At 34.1% G+C, this 23,959-nt stretch overlaps 1 protein-coding gene across 1 annotated transcript in view; it reads left to right on the top strand.

Moving 5' to 3' along the window:
• The window catches only part of LOC108369903 (probable cytochrome P450 12c1, mitochondrial), a 28,739-nt gene that overhangs the window by 2,515 nt on the left and 2,265 nt on the right, over positions 1-23,959 (top strand). Inside the window, exons 3-4 of the mRNA XM_017625112.1 lie at positions 1,651-1,660; positions 9,312-9,318. Of these exons, the coding sequence (XP_017480601.1) occupies positions 1,651-1,660; positions 9,312-9,318 (17 nt within the window). The remainder of the gene's footprint in view (positions 1-1,650; positions 1,661-9,311; positions 9,319-23,959) is intronic.

The raw sequence follows: 23,959 nt of genomic DNA, 5'->3' as shown, positions 1-23,959 counted from the left end.
TTGTTTAAGAGGCGCTTGTTAGGTAGTAATTAAAAGTATCACCGTTATGTTGCAACATGTTGCTTCATTAATGGTGCTGATCGATGTAGGATTATAGACAGCTGAGCTTTAAATGTGCAATGAAATAGTCGTAACATGCTTTTGATATAGCACTTTGGGTTAATTTTAGTTCTTAGTGACATGGTTTTTAACCCGCAGCGATTTGGCTGAATCACTGAACAATATGAACTTTCAAACATTTATCCACAGCATTTGACTCTGTTTATCATACATACATACATTGCACTGCTCCAAGCTCACATATTACTTCGGATTTGGCAAAAGTGCCCCTGTCCCNTCACATACTTATACGTATGTCTGCATGTATGTATAGTGAACTCTTTTTAGTTCGTAATTAGACACTTGTTTAAGAGGCGCTTGTTAGCTAGTAATTAAATGTATCACCGTTATGTTGCAACATGTTGCTTCATTAATGGTGCTGATCGATGTGGGATTATAGACAGCTGAGCTTTAAATGTGCAATGAAATAGTCATAACATGCTTTTGATATAGCACTTTGGATTAATTTTAGTTCTTAGTGACATGGTTTTTAACCCGCAGCGATTTGGCTGAATCACTGAACAATATGAACTTTCATACATTTATCCAAAACATTTGACTCTGTTTATCATACATACATTGCACTGCTCCAAGCTCACATATTACTTCGGATTTGGCAAAAGTGCGCTGTCCATCATGAAAAGTTATTTATCAGGCAGAACCCAACGTGTGAAGATCGGCCTTACATACAAAATTTCTGATCTGTCACACATATGGACCTTCCACTGTACTGTATGAATTGAAGAAACTATGATTGTTTTTTTATGTGTATTATTAAAAGTGGGATATATGTATATATTTTTGTAAATTATAAACACGCAAGGACCCGGAACAAAATGTATGATCGAAACCGAAATAACAACAAAACCGTCGGGAGTGTTTCCACAAGAACGAAAGTGAGAACTAAACTGTCGAAAACGTTCTCAACGGGAACTATATAAGAACAAACTCCTGGGAAATGTTCTCAAAATGAACAGAATGCTAACAGTTCTTTCGGGAAGATTTTTAAGAGAACAAAACGGGTATATGTACCGATCGTAGAATTTTAGATTGAAGCCGTTTAATTATCATTATATTTGTATTTTTCGATGTACCGTACCACATATTTATGCTCCGTGCGTCCAAATTGGTTTTATAATTACCCTGTATATTTATTAGCAATTTGTTGTCCACGGGAAGGTTTGATTTCTTGTTTAGAAGCCAACTTAGCTGCCTAATTCTTAATTTTATTTGTTCTTTCTTCTTTGTAAAATGGTTTTTCCATGTCAGTCTGCTACCAATGTATATACATCCCTAAGTGTTTAGCTTCTGTGTCGATTGGAATTGTCGACNAATTTTATTTGTTCTTTCTTCTTTGTAAAATGGTTTTTCCATGTCAGTCTACTACGAATGTATATACATCCCTAAGTGTTTAGCTTCTGTGTCGATTGGAATTGTCGACTGGATTGGACGAGGAGATTCTGTGCTGAATATTTCTTATTTGTTATATAATCTTAATATTCCACAAATTAAAACAACCGACCGTAGAGTAGAGCGGTGTCTTCAGCGAAGCTGGAAATCATGGATGCTTTATCTGGAAATAGGTATATCTGCCGTATATAGATCATGTAGGATTGGTGCTAAAACACTACCTTGCGGGATGCCAGCTTTTATTCGTTGCAAAGATGAGTAACCATTTTCGTACATGACGTAGAAGTATCTGTGGGCTATATAACTTTCTCTTAAATAGTAAAAGCTTGTAGGTAAAAGTTTTCGTAGCTTGTAAAGGGAGGCCCGCATGCCAAACTTTGTCAAAGGCTTTTCCGAAGTCAAGGAAAATGACAATCATAATTTTGGTTGTTAGCCTATGTATTTGTTGAGTCGCTAAATATTGTCGGCGAAAACCGAATTGATGGTCAGGCGTAGCACGTTTTTGAGTAAGAATAGGTTCAAGTCGGTCAAGTAGTAACTTCTCAAAAATTTTCGACAGAATGGGCGGGAGGCTTATTGATCTGTATGATAAAGGGGGCATTGCTAATTTGTCGGCCACTTTCCATAGTTTGAAATGCTTGAAAATTAAAATTAACCAAATAAACTAAAACATAGTGTTTATGAAAATTAAGTAAACGAAAGACTTAAGACACGAAATTTCGTTGCACAGCAAATGAAAATTTGTTCAATAAATGGGCAGTTCATCCTAATGATAAACGGGCGGGAAGTCGAAGTGCACTAGCCTTCCTCTGACTTAGAATTATCAATCATGTTTGGAAACGTTCCCAAAATATTCGCCCTTATTCTGTTCTTTTTGAGAGCGTTCCCGAGAATTTCATTCGCATTTTGTTCTTTAAGAAAACATTCCCGAACCTTCTGTTCTCACATTTTGTCCTCGTGTAGAATTAAACTATTGCAGAATTAATGGAAAGTCGAAAACAATGTTAGTGGGTCTCAGTGTATAGATTTTGATGTTTCAGATACAGCTGGGTTTATTTAACACTAAAGGTTGTTTATGGCATTTTGCGAGTTTGAATTTACATACTAACTAAAAAAAGTTATTATACTTATACCTTTTGCTAGCACTCTAACAGAGGGTTAAGAATGAACTATTTACTGCTGCTTGCTATTGTAATTTTTATTCACAAACTGTTCCAAAGTGTAATTTTTACAGCATTCATACCCGCTGATTTTATTAAATTTTCCGCTCGTTAAGTTGAAATTGAAATTTTTATGTCACCAACGCGTCGCTAATCACTGTTTCGTTTTATTAGGTATACAGTAATCACACACTATGTGATGAGGAAGAAATAAATTAGATTCGAAAATGGTGTCGACAATTATGTTACGCTTCAAATATAATAAATCTTTATATACAAAAATGAATTCGTGTGTAACCTCATAACTCGCGAACGGCACAGCGAATTTAATTCATTTTTATTTTATTTGTTTCTTCCTGTCTGCAAAAGGTTTGCATAGAAAAAAATTAATAGGGTTGCCACCTTTCGAAAAAATTGCAAAAAGGGTATTTAAATAAAATATTTACCTATCCTAGCTGTTCGTGTGTTACCGCGGATGNTGAATTCGTGTGTAACCTCATAACTCGCGAACGGCACAGCGAATTTAATTAATTTTTATTTTATTTGTTTCTTCCTGTCTGCAAAAGGTTTGCATAGAAAAAAATTAATAGGGTTGCCACCTTTCGAGAAAATTGCAAAAAGGATATTTAAATATAATATTTACCTATCCTAGCTGTTCGCGTGTTACCGCATAACTCAAGATCGGCTCAACGGATTTGCTTCTTTTCTATTTCATTTGGTTTCTTTCTGTGTGTGGAAGGTTTGTAAAGAAAAAATTGGAATTAAATAAATCAAAGAAAAAAATAGTATCGACTGGTTATACAAGTCTAGTATTACTGGTTATGGCATAGTGAAAACAAGCCTTAAGATTGAATAATCTCACGAAACTAAATTCTGGGGTTCGGGGATCAGACTATCTTTTCCTTATATATTTTGGTGCGCCGAGCAGTCGGTTTTGATTCATCACGGCAGGATTTTTTCTATCCATCATGTTTTTTGGGGTTAAAAAAATCTGACGTGCTGGAGCAAAACGCACTTCAGATTCGTGTTCAGGGTATTCCTGCTGTCAAAATGACATTACGCTTTTTTTGTGGGGCCGTCTTATTCAAGTTTCAAGCGGCTTAGAATTCGTGTTTGGATTTTTTTTTTATCAAAAATAAATTGTAATTTTAAGCCACTGAATAAAATGTAATGGAAACTGTTTAACCAAATTTTCTATAGAGTTTCTGAATAAGTTTGAAATGTTGATGACCGATTCTTGTACAAGGTGTACTATTTTTGAGTTACTTGATTTTCGCTATATATTTTTAATTAATAATAAATAAATAAGAAAAAAATGGTAAAAAAAAATATAAAAATCGTGTCTCTAATTACGTGGCCACCACTGTTTTTTGTTGTTTGCATATCGCGAAGATTTCTAATTTGAATTCACTTATCATTACCACAGCTTTATTGTTTTGGAAATCGGGATACTGCAAATTGGCTTTGCAATACAACTTTTTTGCCGCTTCTTCAGAAGTTAACTAATAACCTATGCAAAGTAAGAAATCTGGGAAATTAAGATATTTCACAAAAGTAATACTGACAATATTTGCCCTTAAGCGTAAACAAATAAACTGACTCACTAGGCAAGAGCAACAACAAATTAAAAAAAAATATATAAATCTGCCTAACCATTCTCGCTGATTGACCTCTAACAGAATTTGTGCGCGGCTAAAATGCAATCAGCGCCCATCACCATGATTTTGCAAGCGCCTGACGTAACCAACTCAATGAGCAAATGAGCGACCATTTCGGCCAAAGGGAGAAGCGTGGAGCGGACAAGTTTATATAGTGGATTTCAGCAGCCAACATTGGACAGGGAACTCGTGCTGGCCGCAGGCGTCTTCCAGTAAATCAATGTGGGACATGGACGCCATTGCGCAGTAGTTGTTATATGTATATCTATACTTTATAGTTGGCCATGCGAGGGAGGCTAAACAGTCAAATCAGTTAGCAAGTCAACGAATTTTAAGCAACGAGTTCATTAGTAAATTGCGCGCGACCCATAATCGACTGTTAAACCATGAATAAAATTTGTTTAACAATTTTTCAGAAAAAAGTGGTTTTAATGAACATTGCGTTGCTGGCGGATGGTGGTGCAAATAAATAAACTAAATCAAAAATATGAATTTATAATACAAAAAAACTCAAAATATATTTGACAAACTTGCCTAGCATACGCTTCCCGCAACAAGCAATGCACACTAAGTACCCGTACGGGTACGACAATTTGCAGCAACACAAAATTTAAAGTTGCCTAAAAAAAATAATTTTAGTTGCTTACTCATTCATTGCCCTTACTGCACCGGATCGTTTGCTGTTGATAAAAACATTTGCGCAAATTTGCGTTAAATACTTAACAAAAAACAATTAGAGTTCACAAAAAGCGCAACTCTGCGCGCAGCAATTCACATAGAATCTGGTCAACGATCTTAACAGTCCTGTGGCATTTTTTTTTTTCAATGTATTATTGCTTTGCATAAACGCTTTTTTGGCCAGAATTTTGCATAAAGTCGTGATTGTTACAAATTTGGGTGTTCCACTGACACGATTTATATGCCATTTGCTGGCGTCTATCGCATATTGCAGTTTTCAATTTTTTGTTTGTTTTTATATTTGGACTGAGGACTGCAGACTTTGTAAGGTTTTCATAGCATTTGAAAATACATACATACTACATATGTTCATGTGTTAGTAGGCAGAGACCAAAAGTTACTTGAAAGTACCAAGGTGCCTTCCTATATTAATGGGCAATAGCAATCAACATATCGCTCTATAAGTACTCGTATGGCTTGCTATGTTTAATCGTATGTGGCCTTTTGTGCCTTAGTGGGCGTATACATGTGATAATAAAAATACTCATTTGGCTAATGCACACCGCATTCGAAAGTATTTGGCATTTAGCAATGAGAATACGATATGGAAAGGCTTATTCTAAGTATGAAAAAGACAAATGGTAAATGGAACTCAAAAAGTGCATTTGCCATATGGGAAGGTACAAGATGTCTGAAGTTAAATATGTAATTTTTCTTCAGTACATTCAAGTTAGGGTTAAAAACTGGTTAAGTGCTAGTAAAAATTGATTTGTTGAACTTAGGGGGTTGTGGAATCGCCAGCATCTTGAAAACATGGGTCGTCAGCTTTCTTCCTTCCTTAGGGGTACAGCGTCATTTAGACCTCTAACCAAATTATGTCCAAATGTTAGTAGAAAGAATTCTATTTAATTATATAATCACAACTTTATTTTAAAAACGGGGTAAGTATTACTTTTTGAAACAAAAATTATTTTGTTTAATTTTTTCTTAAGCTCTTTTCCTCTTAATATTTTTGAGATATATGTATGTTTAACACATTGGCCTTTTTTTTTTAATTTTTATTTCCTTTTTTACTTGTAATTTAATAGAACTTTGAACATATTTTCCCTTACTGATTTTTGAATTAAATTTATATCAGAGAAGCGCACCGAGTGTAATAAAACTGAGTGTGTCCCACTCATCATCCATAATGTGTTCTACTTATAACCATTCATACTTACTGAAGTGCCCCCGAATGTCATATCCACTCTTAAGTATGACGTATCTATCATACTCATATTCCTAATCCAAGTTTAAAACTTTGTACAAAACTCATCCAACTCCGTTTAGCATGTTGGGGATGGTATAAGTATTTATGATGAGTGCATCGCATTCATATGTATGGCAACTTATACACTTCAATGGCTTTGTGCGTAAGCATATATTGAGTGGATGTCAGTAGCGACTCTTTGCAGATCACTGAGCTTTATCTATTTTTAGCAGTCAAATTGTAATTTGGTTTTCTGAATAACAGTAAGGGCGGGTTTTTCAGGGCATGGTTGTAGTTTTTCTTTCTAAACGCTCGAGCTGGCTGGTTTAAACTTCGATTAGCCCATCAAATACCAGCCAGTTCTTCAATATAATCGCAGTTTACGTGATCTAAGTTAAAATTGGCACTGGAAAACTCGCCTTAAGTATTACTGTAGAGAAAATATGCAAAATAAACCCGGTTTGCGAAAAAAGTCGAATAATCGATCACTCTATAATATCCAAGCAGCGTCTAAAATATGAACACTCTGACCATAATAAATTTTTCTTAGTTATTTTTTTGTAAAAAATATAGTTCATTAAACAGCAAAAAACAGCAAAAGCGAAATCGAATTAAAAATTTGAAAATTTTGAAGAAAAAATGTTTATCAAAACTTTTTGGTAGTTCTTAAATTTTCTAGAAGTTTTTGTATTTCATTTTTTTTTTCTTTTGTTTTTTTGTATAATGTGTATCTATTTATTGAATCTTTCTTTTGGAACTAACAATAAGTTTTAAAATCTTACAAACTAGTAACACTATATTTAAAATTTCTGCAGCAATGTATCGCTGGATACCGTGCTGGGCAGGCGATCTAAACGTACGAACTTCAGAGCCGCACTTATGAAAATAAAAATATCTTGATGGAGCTAAATCTAAGGTAACGTATAATTGTGTACTTGGCTCAATGGGGGACATCTGTCTTCGTGGAAATATGTTCTCACCGAAAAGCATAAAAATATTGTGGGTTTCGTAGCCAGTTTGGATTCGAGTAGGACCAAGCCTAACCTAATGCTGCCTTCTCAAATGGTGTTGTGATATTTTTTAATTTAACTAAATTTAGGTAATTATTTTTTTAATAACCAGTTGTGTCAACATACATACATACACGGCTAATGGCAACTGGAGTTACCTACTTATGTACATAAAAAAACACTTTTTGTATATAAACAATATAATACGTATGTGGTACTTATTACGGTGTTTATAACATTAATAAGTATTTTTTTGCACCTGCAGAAGCTGCTAAATTAGGCATAGCAAGTTGCCTTCCTCTCTTTAAAGTTTAAACACATTACATTTCCGTTCATTTATTTTTCCTTTTTCAATTCATCTCAACGTTTAAGAATTGCACAGATTCCAATTGTAATTCATTACAAATTATGCCTATTTAGAGCTAACAAGCAGGCTGAAGCACAACCGAGCACTGAGTTTTGCATTGCCTTTTGGGCTTTGGCAAACCATTTGTTACTCTTTTTTCACCACACAGATTGGCGGAATATTTCTTGAATTATTTGTGTGACTTGTTTTTCGTTTGTGAAAACATTTAACGATGCTAGCTGCCAGGAATATCTATCTACTCTTATGTTGGCAAGTGCGTACAAACATCCACATATACATACACCAGCCAGAATATGTTTCTGTACAGTGTTTTTTTTTTTTTTTAATTTGCAATGTTTTTCGTAATAAATTGTTTTCGTTAATTTTTAATATAAATATAGTTCATTCTGCATCAAATGGAATATAAAGTAATGATTCAAAGTTTTTACTAAGTTTAGGAAAATTCGACAAATTTTCACCAAAATTTTGAACTTTTAAACGAAATATAGGTGGCAACTCCAATAAAAACTGATTTTGTTTTTATGCTGCATATCTCTGGAGGTGTTTATTGCAGAGGACTGAGACTTGGCACTTGGATTTAGGTGTACCCAAAATTAAAACCATGCCCATGGGGAAAAATTGGGCTTATTCGAAAAGGGGCGTGGTACCCCCGTACAAATTTATTTTATACTGCATATCTCTAGACGGGTTTATGGTAGAGTACTGGGACTCGGTATTGGGATATATAAAATCAATTCCATACTCACTGAAGAAAATTAGGATTACAAGAAAAGGGTGCGTGACACTTCCCGTACAAATTGATTGTTTCTTACCACATATCCCTGGAAGTTTTTGTGGAAGCATACTGGAACTTGGTATGGAGTTATGTATACATGTCGCTTCCCATACATACATACTAAAACTTTTATAATACATATTTCTGGAAGTATATAAAATCTCTGAAAGTATTTTAAATTTGTTATGGAGGTTCATTTTATCAGTCCGGTATTGATAGACAAACATTCAGTTAATGGAAGAGGGAGAGTCGGCATCTGCTATATAATGGAAAAATCGAAAATGAAAGCTAAGCTAAGGTTACTGAATTTGTGTCGGAAATATTAAGAACCAGCCGTGACACCTGCCAGAAGGTTACACGTTCACGCGGCGTATGCCTATAACCATTTTAAGGTAAACTTAGAGGGATCGATATCTTTCGTATATCTAGTCTGCAGATGAGATTTTATAATTCCATAGTTTTAAACGGCCTAAATACCGTAACTCGCTCAAAATATATACAGCTATAAAAAAATGGGCACATGAATAAAATATAACATTTTAAATAATTTTTCATATTTTTATAAAAACGTGGGATGGCGAATATTTATTGCGACATGAATGCTCACCTATGGCGTTTACTGTTATCGAAAAAAATTTCACCTTCTTATATGGCAACATTCTAAGAGTGCAACATTTTAAGGAAAGAGCACGCAATATGCATGTGAAGATGCTAAGAAAAGAACACGAAAACTTGGCAGCCCTGGCGCAGGGCAGAAAAAATGCAATATCATTTCGAGAAAAGAATACGCTATTATTTTAGAGAAAATATAAAATTTGAATTAATATAATTACATAAGTACATATAATGCAATTCAACTGTTGCATGTTTTGAGAAAGAATACAATGCCTAAGTGGCAGCTCTGGTACAAAGGCATGGTAAATACACGCACTTCAACACTGATTTCAAATAAATTATGCAAATTAATATATTCATTTGAGCTACAACTTCAACTACATCAAATTTGCAAATTTTTTACTGCATTTGAGGTATATACTTTATTTAGTGGGATTTAATTTGAAACTAAGTAGTTTTCGAGTGAGCGTAATTGTGAGCATAAGATTGCTTTAAAACAAATTATTGACTGACTAAACACGCATAAATAATATTGAAGGTATGAAATATTTAATTAGAACAAGAATGCAAATTTATATGCAAATACCAAGCCACGCAATTGCTTTAAGTGTGGCTAAATTGTGTAAATATATTTAGCTAATTTAAACTATATTGAACATATAAGAATGCGGTTAGAATTTTAAACTTAAAACAAACTAAAGTGGGTAAACATGCGATTTATCATCGCAAGTGTGTGTTAAATGGCAATAATTTTGAATGAACTAAAGAAATGAAGTATAATATATGTAAGTATGTTTAGCAATCATCAAATATGCATCAAGATCAGGTTAGGGTATAGAAGCTGCATTGCCATTAAATAAATACCTAAAATATTGAGCCATTAGTTAAATAGAAAATTAATGCATAATAATTACCACCCAGCGTTTCCAAGTACAATATATACCACTCATAGCTAAGCGTCACCTTTAAATAGTTAGCTAAAGAACCAAAATATTCCGAGAGATGGTTACAAGTGTGTATAAGTAACACAGAAGATTTAGAGGGGAAAAGTAGGATTTTCGGTAGGATCACTTGGTCGCAGCAATAATTTTATACCAGATATCTGCTGATAGCCACCAGGGCGCTGCTGCACAATATCTATTCAAAACACCGAACGAATTTAGATATGTCGTTAAAGGATTAACTTTGGCTAAAACTGTGTATTGGCAGTAGAGCTAGAATCAACTCCAAAAGTGTATCTTCTTCTCCTTTCTCACGGGAATCCATTTACCACAACCGAGGGCGGAAACTTTATCCCCCAAGGTAAATGTCAAGTATTTTTGAGTAAACAAATATTTTGTTACCGCTTTTTCCAGAGCAATATGAGCATTAAGAACGAGTTTAGGANGCACAGTTAATGAATCGCACAATCGTTACTGCAAACAACAAAAATTGTTAGCTGACATCTCGACAAGTCGCATTGTTAAAAGTTAGTGAATCGCACTACTGGTTGGGGTTCGGAGCATGTGGTATTTTTGTACTTTTGTAGGACGTCTACCACCCGCAGTCGCCATAAAACCAAATTCGGCGGTTGGCCTCTTGTACTTTCGGTGTACCATTCGTGGCTTAGGGCCCCATTTTTTTCTAAATTCTATGGCATATAGGGCAGTCATAGCGTTCCTAAATCCTACTTCTATACTAAAATTCCTTGAGAGTTTCCTGTCCAAATCCAATCATATCCAAATATTTAACTTCAGTCGCCTTTGTCAGTGTGACACTTATTTAGTGAAGGAAGCTAGAATCAAATAAATTCTTTCATGGATGCTGAAATTGGAGTAAATATTCGACGAATGTATCTCCTACATATATCTAGGAAGACTGTGGACCTTTCCGACAAGGGTACCTAACTGAGTCATAAATACCCCAGATATAAATGTCTTTAAGCTTTCTTTGACTTTATAGGTCGAAAATCATTTGGCTTGACAAGAGAAAATCTGCTTCCTTTTGGTACGAGCACCACTTTCTTTTTGTGATCGTTTTGGAGATGTGGGCCAGGACTAGGCAAATGATAGATGTTTATTAATAAGCCCTGCGTAAGGTATGTTGTATAAATCCGTAGATTTGAAGCACATGATCGCCCATTCCAACTTGTTTCGCCAATAATGTCTTTTAAAACCCTCGATAGTCTGAAACCAGAAGTGGTGGGTCTGAGTGTAGTAAAACACCTAAGAAGATGAATGTTCATGGTCGTCGCATTGCATGGCGAAGTCCGTCGCCATTTGAGTTTTGAGCATACATAGCGGTATATAAGGCTTTCGAAAGCATCTTTCGTAAATTATTGGCCTCAGAATTTTCTTCTAATTCATTGAAGATTTTTTTCTACGAATAAGTTTTCGCCTCTTTTATGAAGTTTTTAAAGGTTTTTAGAGCATCTTTGTAGGCTTGCCTAGAGCTGGTTCGCTTAACTTGGTTTCTCCTTTCCTAGGAAAACTATTTCATTGCTCCAACAGTGTGGGGTTGGTCCCATCGAAGGAACACTTGATCATAACGTTGAAGGGTGGTTCACAGTTTCGTAAATTTTTTCCGATGAAATTAGCTCACTTAAAGAAGCCAAATATGCGATTTTTAAATTCGGCGTATGTAGATACGTATGTATTGCTATCATCTGCAGTTTAAAAGTTAGAGAGGCAGTTCGGATACAGTGGTTTTAAATGAGGACTGATTTCGAATGACTTTGCAAGAATAGGAGGTATTGCTCGCCAAGCGACGATATATTAAAACAAGAAACCTAAAAAAAAAATCCACTATGATCTAAGAACTTTAACTCAAGAATAAGATGTGTTTGAAAGGATATTGGTAAAAGGTTTTCAAACGATTTACAGCAAAAAAAAAAAATCTTTGAAATAAAAAGGCTCTACCCATAATTTCAAATAATGGCTTATGTGAAATAGTTTTTTTCTGTGCTCATCAAATGTTTGCATTTTTATATAATCCAAATGAGCAAAAAATAGTTTTTCGCCAAATTTAAATTTTTTGAAGTGCTAATTAAAAACCACAAAGTAATTTCGGGTTTTTGCACAAAATATTTTTGCTTTTAGTTTAATAAATTTAGTAAATAAATTAAAAAGCGTTTCCGAAACCGACAATGTGACAACTTCTATAAAGTAATCAATAGGTACAATAACTACAACAACAAATATAGCAAGAGAATAGCGTAAAACCGACAATACTTCAGCCAAATTGGCAGCAACTATTCATTACGTCAAGCGGTTTAGTCGCGCGCAAATTAAGAAATTAAACAAGAGTTATAATACATATAAATGTACATACATACATAAGTAGAAAAAACGAAAAAATACAGATAAATGTGAGAACAAAAAAGTAGAACAAAAACCAACCAAACCAAATGTATGCGGTGCGAGGAAGCAAAGAGTAGGACATGCCGGAGCTGACTTCACTTGACTTGACTATATAAAGCAGCAGCCACAAAAGCTACAACGCAAACACAACAACAACAACAACAACAACATCGACTATGACAATAAAGAGCCTATCAGACGTGGCAATGCAATATATTTCGACAAGGCTGTCAAAGAAAGAGGTTTTTTATTTCCGAAAGACGAATTGCAGATTGCTGGTGCAACACGATCAAGTTGAAATATATTTCCGAAATCGATTTGCGCTTTCTCAATTGCAGTCACATCTTGCAACTTTTATTTCTCAAACTGATTACCGAAATGTGACAGAAAGTTCTTGCTCGCTGTTCACACAGCGAAATAAAATTTCTCTTTCTCAATTTGACAGCGAATTGCGTGGAAAAGTTGGAAATATTGCCACGTCTGACACGCTCTTAACAATAAATAGTAGCAAAGTGCAAGCAACCAATTCAATGCGCATTTATCATAGACAAAACAAACGTGAACTAATTGTATTGTTGCAACATGTTGCAGCAGAAGGCTGTCGTTGTTACCATGGTTGCTAATAGCTAGTCCCATTTGTTGCACAGCTGCATTGGCGGTGTTGCATTTACCATTTAGAGCATTATTTTTGATTTATGTGCGATTACATTTCCCGCTTTTGTGTATTGTTTTTTTTTTTTTCCTGTGATAAATAGTTAATTTATATTATTTGGAAAATACATTTTCGTATAAATATGCTGCTTCTAAGTATGTGTGTTGCTAGACATGAACAACGCCATATTTATTTATGGAACAAATGATTATGTGCCACAATGGCACACTACTACTTAATATTTACTTACCCACTCATTTGCAACATATAATTTTTGGCAATTTGCTGGCATATAAATAAAGTTGTTGCAAGCGATTGTTTTAGGTGGCAAGAAAAACTACAACTTTCAACTTGGCATTGTATGGCATGCTGCTGCAGCTGTGAGTGCGAAACCTTCAATTTGGCAAAGATAAATGCAACACAGTAAAAATTGATATATCACAGCAAACTTGAATAAATTTGCGCATCAATCGTATATTTCAGATACAGGCCGAAAAAAGGAAGCTCAGGGTTAGAGGGTTAGCCACTCTTTGTCGTTTGATAGTCGAAGATAATGTAATGGAGTAACCTCCCTTCCCCCGTTTTTGATGAATATCCGAGCAAATGTTTAAAATACTATGAACTTGACTTGATACACGGACTTGACCACTTTATTGGTAGATCTACCCACTCTTTAGCTTTATTTTATTTTCTATCGTTTTTACCAAAAAAAGGCTAAAAATCTACTAATATTTTCTCGAAGGTAAGAAAAGATTTAAATGAACACAGTGTATATATATTTTTAGGGCAACTTGCAGACTTCAAAGAAATCGATGGAAGTAGAGATTTACACGCAAATTCATAAAATGAAAGAAGACTTTAATTGCTTTTAGTCCAAGATCCGACAAGGGCCCGACCTTCACTCATCTGTTTAATGGATGTAATCTGATTTGTACGAAATCTAACGTGTTAATAAATAATTATTCCGTGAGTGGATTGGTTGAAAAACTCCTAGAAAAATTATTTTTCCCTTCGTTCAGTTTTCATACTAAACTGAAATAAAAAAAATAATTTTTCACTTAAATAGCTTTCGTGAAACTGGCAATTAAAACGACAAATGTTTTTTTTTAATTTAATTTAATTTTAACAAACAGTTTTTTCTACTCATATTAATTCAATTTCTTTTTTTTCTAATTTCATTTTTATATTTTATAGTTTTGTAAAGAAATATATTTTTGAACCTCATTTTAGTTATCGTAACTTACTTTTGATTATTTTATTATTTTTTATTTAATTTAATTTTAATTTTTTTATTTACTTTTATTTAAATTTTTGGATTATAATATTTTAAAAATAAAAATTAATTTAATTTTGACTTAATTTTTTTTTAATTTTTTTTTAATAAGTATATTTTTTATTTAATTTAATTTTCGTTTAACTTTTAGATTTTTTTTATTTTATAAGGAAAATAATTTTTTTTTAATAGGTATTAATTTTATTTTTAGAAATTTATTTCATACAGTTTTTATATATTTTTTTTCCTCTTTTATTTAATTTTTAGTTTTTCTTCAACAATTTTTTTGAGCTTGAAGCCGGTTTATATAAAAGTTGGCAAGGAAAAACAGCAATAATTTATATATAGAAGTTATAGTTGCTATTTCGGAGATCACCACATCTCCTCATCAGACTTCAACCGCGGTCACAGGAATATTAAGCAGCGACCCCGGATTACAAAGCCAGTAGTCTACCACTTTAGTTTTTTTCTTTAAAAATTAAAAGATATATTTTTTAAACTTCATATAATTTTTAGAAAATTTAATGCTAAAACACAAACAGAAAATCGCTAAGACATCGCCGTGCGTAGATCTTTCAATTAGTCTCGTATTTGGAAAGATGAAAACGAGCGTTTATGATAGTTTCCAAAATCGACAATTTCTTAACGAAAGACTGTAGTCTGAAACCATCTCGCTTACTGTCTTTCAATTGTCTTACAAAAAATTTTCAAATATGATTAAAATAAGAATATTCTTTATCATAGCTTAATCAGAACACACAATGTGTGAGCTAAAATATTTCCCTTTGTCTGGCTATTGACATCCACTTCTGTAATTTATTCTGAAATACCTTTTACAACATTTATTTATTTTCTAGTTTACCATGCATTGTATTGTGGATTTTTCACATTTTCACGCACGAAACTTGCGATTTGCATTTCAAACAATACCTATGCCATCTCGTATGCATTTGAGTGAACCTAAAAATACTTAAGTAGATATTTTCTGCTTTCATTACGATGCAATGGCCCGTAACATGCCTGGCTATGGTTATGGTCCGCCAGCCCTGCAGCCATGACCGACAGAAGCCGTCCGCCGCCTTGCAATGGCAGCAGTTGGTCAGCGTAGGTGGTGCATGCAACTTTACAACTTAATGTCTTCGCTTTTGACATTGCTGCTGTCTGCACGGGTGCAGCAAAGTATAAAATTGCACAAACTATTGCACTTTTACTTTAACGCTCCAAATCACCTGCATTTGCTTGCGAATGCATAAATAATTTAAATTTGTGCCGCCTTGCGCGCGGAGTGGTTTGAACTGTCTTTGGCGGCGCTGGGCGGTTGATGTAGTGCAACAAGCTGAAGTGGCGGCAAGTGTTGGCCGCCGCAGTTACCGCATTCACACACTGCTGGAACGCATTTAGTTTGGCATTTTTACAACCGCGCCAAACAGCTGCAAATTATTCACACATGACAATCACACAACAACAATTACAACAATCTGGGCGCATAGTAATTTCGCCCGTTGATTCACGATCCTTTCTGCCAGCCACCATACCACTGCCGCCAAGAAAATAGTGTTAATAGTTGTGTGTGTGTGTGTACGCCATATTATGCTGCAGCAATTGTGTGTCGAATTTGCCATTTCTTGCGGTTAATAACAATGCCTGTCTTGTTGGTCGCGAAAGTATTGGGCGCCGCTACCACAGTGGCATGGAGCATGAAGAGTGTGGCATTTGGCTGGGTAGTTAAGGCGGTGGTGCTCTGCAGCAAAAACAATACCATCATGTGCTGCAAGTACTCACGGACATATTTACATATGCACATATGTATATTTGCATACATATATACTAGATACATACATAAGTATAACAGGCATTAATATAAATGTAAAATTGTCTGCATTTGCAACGGCAATTTGAATGTTTGTACAGCCTCCATAATCTTCCGTAGATGCACGTTTTTTCCTTGCTCAATTTTGGTATGCACATACATACATACCTACCACCCGTTGTAATTTTCTGCCTTGTCGCATGCCACGTTTTACATCATAATTACACCTGATCGCGCTTGGTATCCATTACACAGTGAAATTACTGCTTGTGTATGTGAATGGGTTTTACTGAAAGTCTTTCACTCTACACCTTTTCTTTGCTGTCATTGATTGACTGCAATGAGTGTTCAATTCGTGTTGACTGATGAAGTTTTACCTATTTCCTAAATGCAATGTCGTAGTGCGTGGCTACGACTCTGCCTGCGGAAAATCATAAAATGCATTGAATGGTAATGGTATTGGTAGCTGTGATGTTAACGGTAATTATAAAAGTAATGGTAATCGGAACTGTGGATAATGGTAATAAAAATGGTAATAGTAATCGAACCCGAAAAGGGAAAAAAAAGGACAATCAAAAGGCGAAATTTTTTGGTAGAAACGAAAACACCATAACCTTACCGCCTCCTTAATTGCCAGCGAGTATAGCTCCAGACTGAGTTGCTTAGTGAAAACCCTTGCATCTACACCGCACCTCACCTCTTATCAATTAGAAAAGAAGGCTATGCCCTTCAATTACTGAGTCTATTCCCGAATACAGTCAGTAAAGCTTACGAATCTTATGTGGGGTTTGTTGTTGTTGCAGTTTCTTGGCATGATGTAGTTATTAGGCAGGTCTTTTACCCCAGATTGAATTCTACTTAGGATGGCTGCCTACCTTACCAAATCTCTATAAGGAAGTGTCGGTCGAACTATAGGATTTCTTTGCTCGCTTCTGAATGTTTAACTTCCAAATAAGTTTGGCGTCCACAACACTCTCAGATATTTTATCTTTTATGAGAATTCCAGTTCGGTACTTTTTAATTTAGGTTCCGTAAAATTAAATAATGTTGTCTTATTTTTAAATAACCACAGCTCAGTTTCCTCCGCAGTTATGTTAGGTTACAGTGGCTGCTGGTAGACAGAAGAATACTTGTACCTTTTCCAATTTGGCGAAAGTAGAAGAAAAGTTCCCTTCCTTGCAAGTTCATTCATCATTTAATTGCCCGGTATACCTCTGTGTCCCGCTCTGCCATCACTTTGAGTGAGTTTCGAGTTGGGTGTGACAGAATCCGAAGCTTTTAATGCCACCTGGCTGTTTCGAAAATGCAGATGTCATTTTCTCTACTTCTTCTGTCCGTAAGGACTCGGTAGGCTCCTCTGTGGCAGCGATCTCGGCTTGAAAGACGCTACTGTGGTCCGGAAGGCGGAATGACTTTTGAACGTCTAGTTATCCCGACAGAGGAAGAAGAAGGCCTCCTCTGCGCTGGAAAGACCAGGTGGAGAAGGACTTGGCTTCACTTGGCATTTCCAATTGGCGTCAGTTGGCACACAAGAGAAATTACTGGCGTGCTGTTTTGGAATTGGCCAAAATCGCTGAGGCGGTTACAGCGCCAATAAAGAAGAAGAAACTTGCCAGCTATGTGTTTAGGCTTTTTTCTTTGTCAAAATAAACAACATATACGTACATACATACGTACATATTTGTATGCAGTGTGCGCGCTTGTTTTTGGAAAACTGTATTTGTTTGTTAATTTTTTTTTATTTATTTGATTTTTTCTTTTACATCTGCAAAATGCGGAAGCTCTTTTATAGATTTTATGGGGTACATAAAATATTTTCTGATTTATGTGCCTTCTCTGTTGCGACTATAGCAGATTGCTATTGGCATTCCAGCAGTCAGTGGTTGTTATTGCTTGCTGACTGTTAAGCTGCGGTTTTTTTTTACCTATCTATTCATTGCAGTCTATGCACTCTTTACATACAGATTAACAACTACTTAGATTTATGTGTTTTACGTGAAATTTATATCCCAAGTTTGGTGTACAGATTTGCCAACTTGTGGCACGTTTCTGGCGGTGTGGCACATAAAAGCAACATTGTTCTGCGTAATTAAAATGAATTGATTGAGTGATTGGAGGCTTGCCAAATTTAGTGTGTTGTTACTTTCTCTCTTACTGCATATGTAGGTATAATGCTTCATAAATGAGCTTGTCGGAAGCGCTAAATCTACATATACATAAACGTCCTTAAAAAAATAAAAGAAAAATATTTGGTGCTAAAATTTTTTTGTGAAGAAAGACTTAAACTTTTAAGCCGAATCTGAACAGTAAATGGCTTTTATAAGAAGTTTTTTCGTGACAGAAATGCAAGGTCATTTAATTTTTTGTTTACTTTTTGGATTTTTTTAAATCATTCGGCTGGCTTTCCAAGATTTTTTTGTGATAATTTGGTACTTTTTGGGATATTTGACGAGTTTTACTAAATTTTACTGAGCTGCTCGGAGTCTTTTTCTATTTCAAATCATTCAATTTGAACCTTCACGATTTTTCGGTGACACTAAGACACGTTTCGGGTGTTCTACCGATTTTTCAACGCCGTACGGAGTGAGTTTTTTTTTGGAGTTTTTTTGGTTTCCCTCTTTTATTAAGTTTTTCTGGAACCCTTCGCCGCTTGTTTGGAACTCTCAAAAGATTTTTAGAACTCTTTCGGAGATTTTTACAAATTTCAAACGTTTTGAGAAATTTTTGAGATTTCTGTGTGTTTTGTTGTTTTTTGTTGGAAACCATTTTCCTTGTAATTGGAGATCATTCAGTATGATTAGTAAAGATTTTTTCGTGACATTTCGGAATTTCGCGGCGCTGTTCGTAGTTATTCAGATTTTAAGAGGACTTTTAGGACTTTTTCCTATTTTTTGGACTGCCTTTAGTAAATAACGTTCTTTTAATATTTAGATTATATTTTTACAAAAACAAAAATATTTATTTTTTTAATTTCATAAAAAAACAGCATAATATTTTTAATCAAACTTATTATAGAACGAAATAAAAAAAAAATTTCCTTTTGTTCTTTGCATACAATAAAAATATCTTTTAACAGCGCTACGCTGGCGCAGCTCGTAAGAACTTGATCGCAAGTAAACTCAATGGCTACGCAAACAAAAAACCTGGAAAGGGGGCAATGCAAAAATATATACATTAGGGCGGGTCAATTTGTTTGCGAGATTTTTTTTACTATGCGGGTAGGGTATAGGGGAATTTTCCGAATAAACCATGGGTATAAAATCACTTTCGAGCTTTTACTTTAGCAACGTTTTATTTTGCTGTAGTGTCATAAAGTACGAGTATTTAAATTTTTTATAAAAACATGCTAATAAGAGGGTTTTGGTATGAGGCATCCATTTCTGGCGAATTATTAACCTACTATTCCGCCTTCTTCAAACACTGCTTTGCGAAACTACAGCAAAATAAAGCGTTGCTAAGAAAAACCCATATTTTTGCAATTTGGCAAGCTCGTAATTGATTTTAAACCCATGGTTTCTTCGACAAATTCCTTAGGAATATCAAGCAGAATACTCCTATGCTGCACCCGCATAGTCACAAAAAAAAGCCCACTCTAATGTGCATATTATTACCCGGCGAATGACGTGCAAATGTGGATGGATTTTGTGAGTTTCTGCGCATTCTCATTAATGGTTGAGCAGACGGTGCAATGAACTTGTTTTGGGTATTCGCAAAATCGCACACTAAGTAAAGTAATATTTTTTTTTTGTTTATTTTAAAAATTATAAATATCTTTGTGTATTTTAAAATTGCCGTACAAACTTGTTTGCCATATACAGATAAAGTTAACGTTTATGCGCAGGTTACTCATTAAACGTGGTTTACCATGTAAATACAGGCGTTCTGATTTCTTAAGAGGTATCTCTTCTCATTGGTTCATAGGCACTGATACGATGTATGTATGTATGTATGTACATTAGGCCAGGGGTGCGCAACAAATTTAACGTACTTAACCAAACGAAAGCAGTTTCAATAAAAATTACTAATTAAGTAGTAAACAATACTTCAACTAAAAACAAAGCAATCGTAGGCAGCAGTGAATAAATGGCGATCGATTATTGTCATGTCTGTGAGGTTGGCATACGGAATGATGCAGAAATAGAAAACACCTGTTCTGAGTAGCTTTGGAAAAAAGTGCTGGATATTTTGAAAAATAAAACAAAAGATGTTTCTAAAACTTTGTATGCCAGATTCACGCACCATACGACATATGACTAAATGTGGTAAAAAGCGTTCGGAGTAGCTTTTAATGTTTCTAGAGTTCCTGAAAATCCAAAGGTCTGCAAAACTATGAAACTTACTTTATGATCTGCAAAATTTGTAGAAACTTATTTTATGTATTTTTTTTAGTTAATGTTTTTCTTTTTTATTTTTATTTTTTTTTTAATGTTTAGATTTTATTGTTATAAAAAGAAAAATATTTTTTTGTTTCATTTAAATCTTAGAAACCGGCGTTATTTTTCTATTTTTTACCTTTTTTAAATTAATTATCTTTTATTTTTTACATTTTGTTTATAATTAAAAATATAAAATTTAAATTTCATTTAGTTTTACGGAACTTAATATATTTTACTTGATTTAAGTTATATTTTTTAATTTAATTTTCTTTCTATTTTAAAACTTTATAAAAAAAACATATTTTATTTATTTTTTAGATTTTTTTAATTTTTTAATACTATTTTTTTCTTTCTAAATTAAATTTTCCTTAAATTTTTGGATTTTATTGTTTAACAAAAGAAATTTATTCTTTTTAATTACATTTAATTCATAAACTTATTTTTCCCCTTTTTTTAATTTAATTAATTTCTCTCCTTTTTTAATTTAAAGTTCTTTTAGTTCTTAGATTTTATTGTTTTCAAGATAAAAATATATAGTTTTTTTTATTTTATTTTATTTTATTTTATTTTATTTTATTTTATTTTATTTTATTTTATTTTATTTTATTTTATTTTATTTTATTTTATTTTATTTTATTTTACTTTATTTTTTTTATTATATTTTATTTTATTTTTTATTGTTTCTCCGTTACGGGTTCACATCAAGTATTGGTTGGTATACAACAAAATACTTAACACTATTGATTATAAAGTAGTATAAGAGAAATATAATCTACAGATTGGTTACAAACGGACATTAACAATACTACACAGTTGCAAGTTTTTCTGTTTCTTAATGCTAATTTATATTCAGAAATTTACGAACTATCGATGATGTAGATAATATCACAGATTTTTGTATGGCCCTTCGCTTTTCTACCATGTTGAGTTTTTCCAGGCTAGTGTTCAATGATTTTGGAATAACTCCTGTTGTCGAAATTATAACTGGAATCACCTCTACTTTTTCTAATTTCCACAAATCCTTTATCTCGTATGCTAAGCTCTGGTATTTTCTGTATTTCTCCATATAACAATCTTGAAGATTGTGAGTATTTGGTACGCCTATATCTATGAGGAACGCTTGATTCACTTCTTTTTCGACCACTATTATGTCCGGCCTGTTGTGTGGCATTGGACGGTCCGTCAAAACTGATCGGTCCCAATATAGCTTGCTCGTTCTGTTTTCAATTACAGCGTCTGGAGTATATTTAAAGTACGGCAGCTCTTCCGTTACTAGCTTATGTTGTATCGCTAGACTCTGGTGTACAATTTTTGCTACCTGGTTATGTCAAAACAATTATTAGATTTTTTCACCAACTAGCAAGTTCGGGGGCAGCTTGAGCCGTCGTCACTTTCTGTATCCCTAAAGGACTAGCACTATAAGGCCTAAGACTGCTTGTGATGCTGACAATTTGTTTGAATTACCTTTGTATGAATTCCAGATTCACCTTTTGCATGGGTCCCAAGTAGAGTCTAGCATTTTTCGGTTGCATTAAAATAGGATTTACAGTATGTCGAAATTTACCCCAATCTTCGCCACTATTCATGAAAAAAGGTACAACATATTAGCGAATAAGTTAGTATATAACTTTCTTATATTTTTCCCACTTACTGCCCTGCCAAGCCAATCCTCTCGTTGAAAAATCCATCTTTTCGCATTTGTCGATAATGTGTTATTACTTCGCCGCCTGGTCGCACCGGCCAAGAGCCCTCAGTGCGAAACACTTTCTCAAAATCCTCGAAATTAAAGAGTACAAGTGAAGGTGGTTGCCCAAAAACGCCGGGCATACGATAAATGTTACCGAAACGTTCGCGACCCTTCAAAAGCAAATCATTCAAAGAAAAATCAGCGAACTGGCCTATTGACGAAAATAGAGAAATGCATATATGTACATTAGACCGCAACAAAAAAACAAAAAAAAAAAAAAAAAATGCTGCATGCGACTGGAATAAGACTAAAATTTTAGCATTTGTGATCTTCCCTCTTTAGGACAATTGTAAGAGGTGCCGCGTCCAGCATTAAGTTTTCCCATAGGAATTACACGCAAGATAATGAGTTCTTTCCTTTTGAGGTCAATATAATCTTCTAGGATAAATGAAAACGCTCCCAGAAAATTATATTTACCTCAAAAGGAAAAAGAACTCATTTTCTTACGTATAATTCCTATGGAAAAACCAAATGCTAGACGCGGGACTTCTTAAAATTGCCCTAGAGAAGTGAGATTCATGCAGGATCATTGCTATACCAAATGCTAAAATTGAAGTCTTATTCCGGTCGCATTGTTGGACTTTTATTTATTTTTTTTTACGCGATCTAATGTACATACATATTTAGTATATGCATATTAATTTGTTCACCCACAGCAATTGTAGAATGTAATGGAAAACTTTGAACTCACCGCCCTTCATGAAGCCGCGCACCAATTCGTATCTGCTGAGGCCGGGTATGGCTTTAGACGGTAGCGCTTTTTGCCATTCGTTATTCAAAGAATTCACAAATGATTTACTATATACATTTTGGTCCTAAAAAAAATTAAGTATAATACAATTTTTTAAAGTATGTATATGCAAAATCCAAAATCTTCTCGGGTATAAACCAACTCTTTTAATATATAGTACATTAGGAAAACATAATTGCTTTACCTTGGCATTGACTGCTGTCGATTGAAATGCAAATTGCATTCGTGTTAGCTTTTGTTGCTTTTGTATTTGTTCTCGGACACTGATCCATTTCCAAGCTATGCTAACGTTGCGTACACTATGAACTGATAACATTTTCAAATTCAACTACTAACTAATAATTGCAGATATGACTCAGCAAAAACACAAAATAAAAGAAAGCAAAAGAACAAAACAAAAATAATGTAAACACAGATATAAGGCAGCTTCTGAGCAGAGTAATTTCGTCTTGCGTGTGTGTGTTGTTGGAGAAATCGAATTCAACTAAATACATTGTATGATATAAGCGATTCCCTAAGTGAGTTTCATGAGAATAAGTAACGAACGAGTATAATCTAAAGCGACAGGTTTTTATTAAAATACAAAAGCGGTATTGGCCTACCTCGAATGAACAGTGCTGTCCACGAAGAGGGCTCGCTTTCGGGTCATGACTCATGAGTATTCAACAAACAACAACAAGTGTTTCATGTGAAAGCAGCGCGAATGGACGCAGAACTGGTGCTTAAAGCCAATTATCTTTCAGTAGAAAATTGTCACTTCTGAACAACTTTCTTGAAGCCTTTTCTCACTTTAAAAAGACTGATTGAAAGGATCCGTCTAAGAGAGGATCCTAGCGGTATTCTGTTTGTCTTTTAGAAATAAATTTTCTAAAAGGAAAATAGAATAAAATAAAATAAAATAAAATAAAATAAAATAAAATAAAATAAAATAAAATAAAATAAAATAAAATAAAATAAAATAAAATAAAATAAAATAAAATAAAATAAAATA

Source organism: Rhagoletis zephyria, unplaced genomic scaffold (assembly GCF_001687245.7).
Source record: "Rhagoletis zephyria isolate East Lansing unplaced genomic scaffold, Rhagoletis_zephyria_1.1 Rzeph_scaffold_03895, whole genome shotgun sequence".
NCBI classification, from domain to species: domain Eukaryota; kingdom Metazoa; phylum Arthropoda; class Insecta; order Diptera; family Tephritidae; genus Rhagoletis; species Rhagoletis zephyria.
Note: the sequence above shows the minus strand (reverse complement) of the source record. Positions and strands in the feature narration are given on the sequence as shown.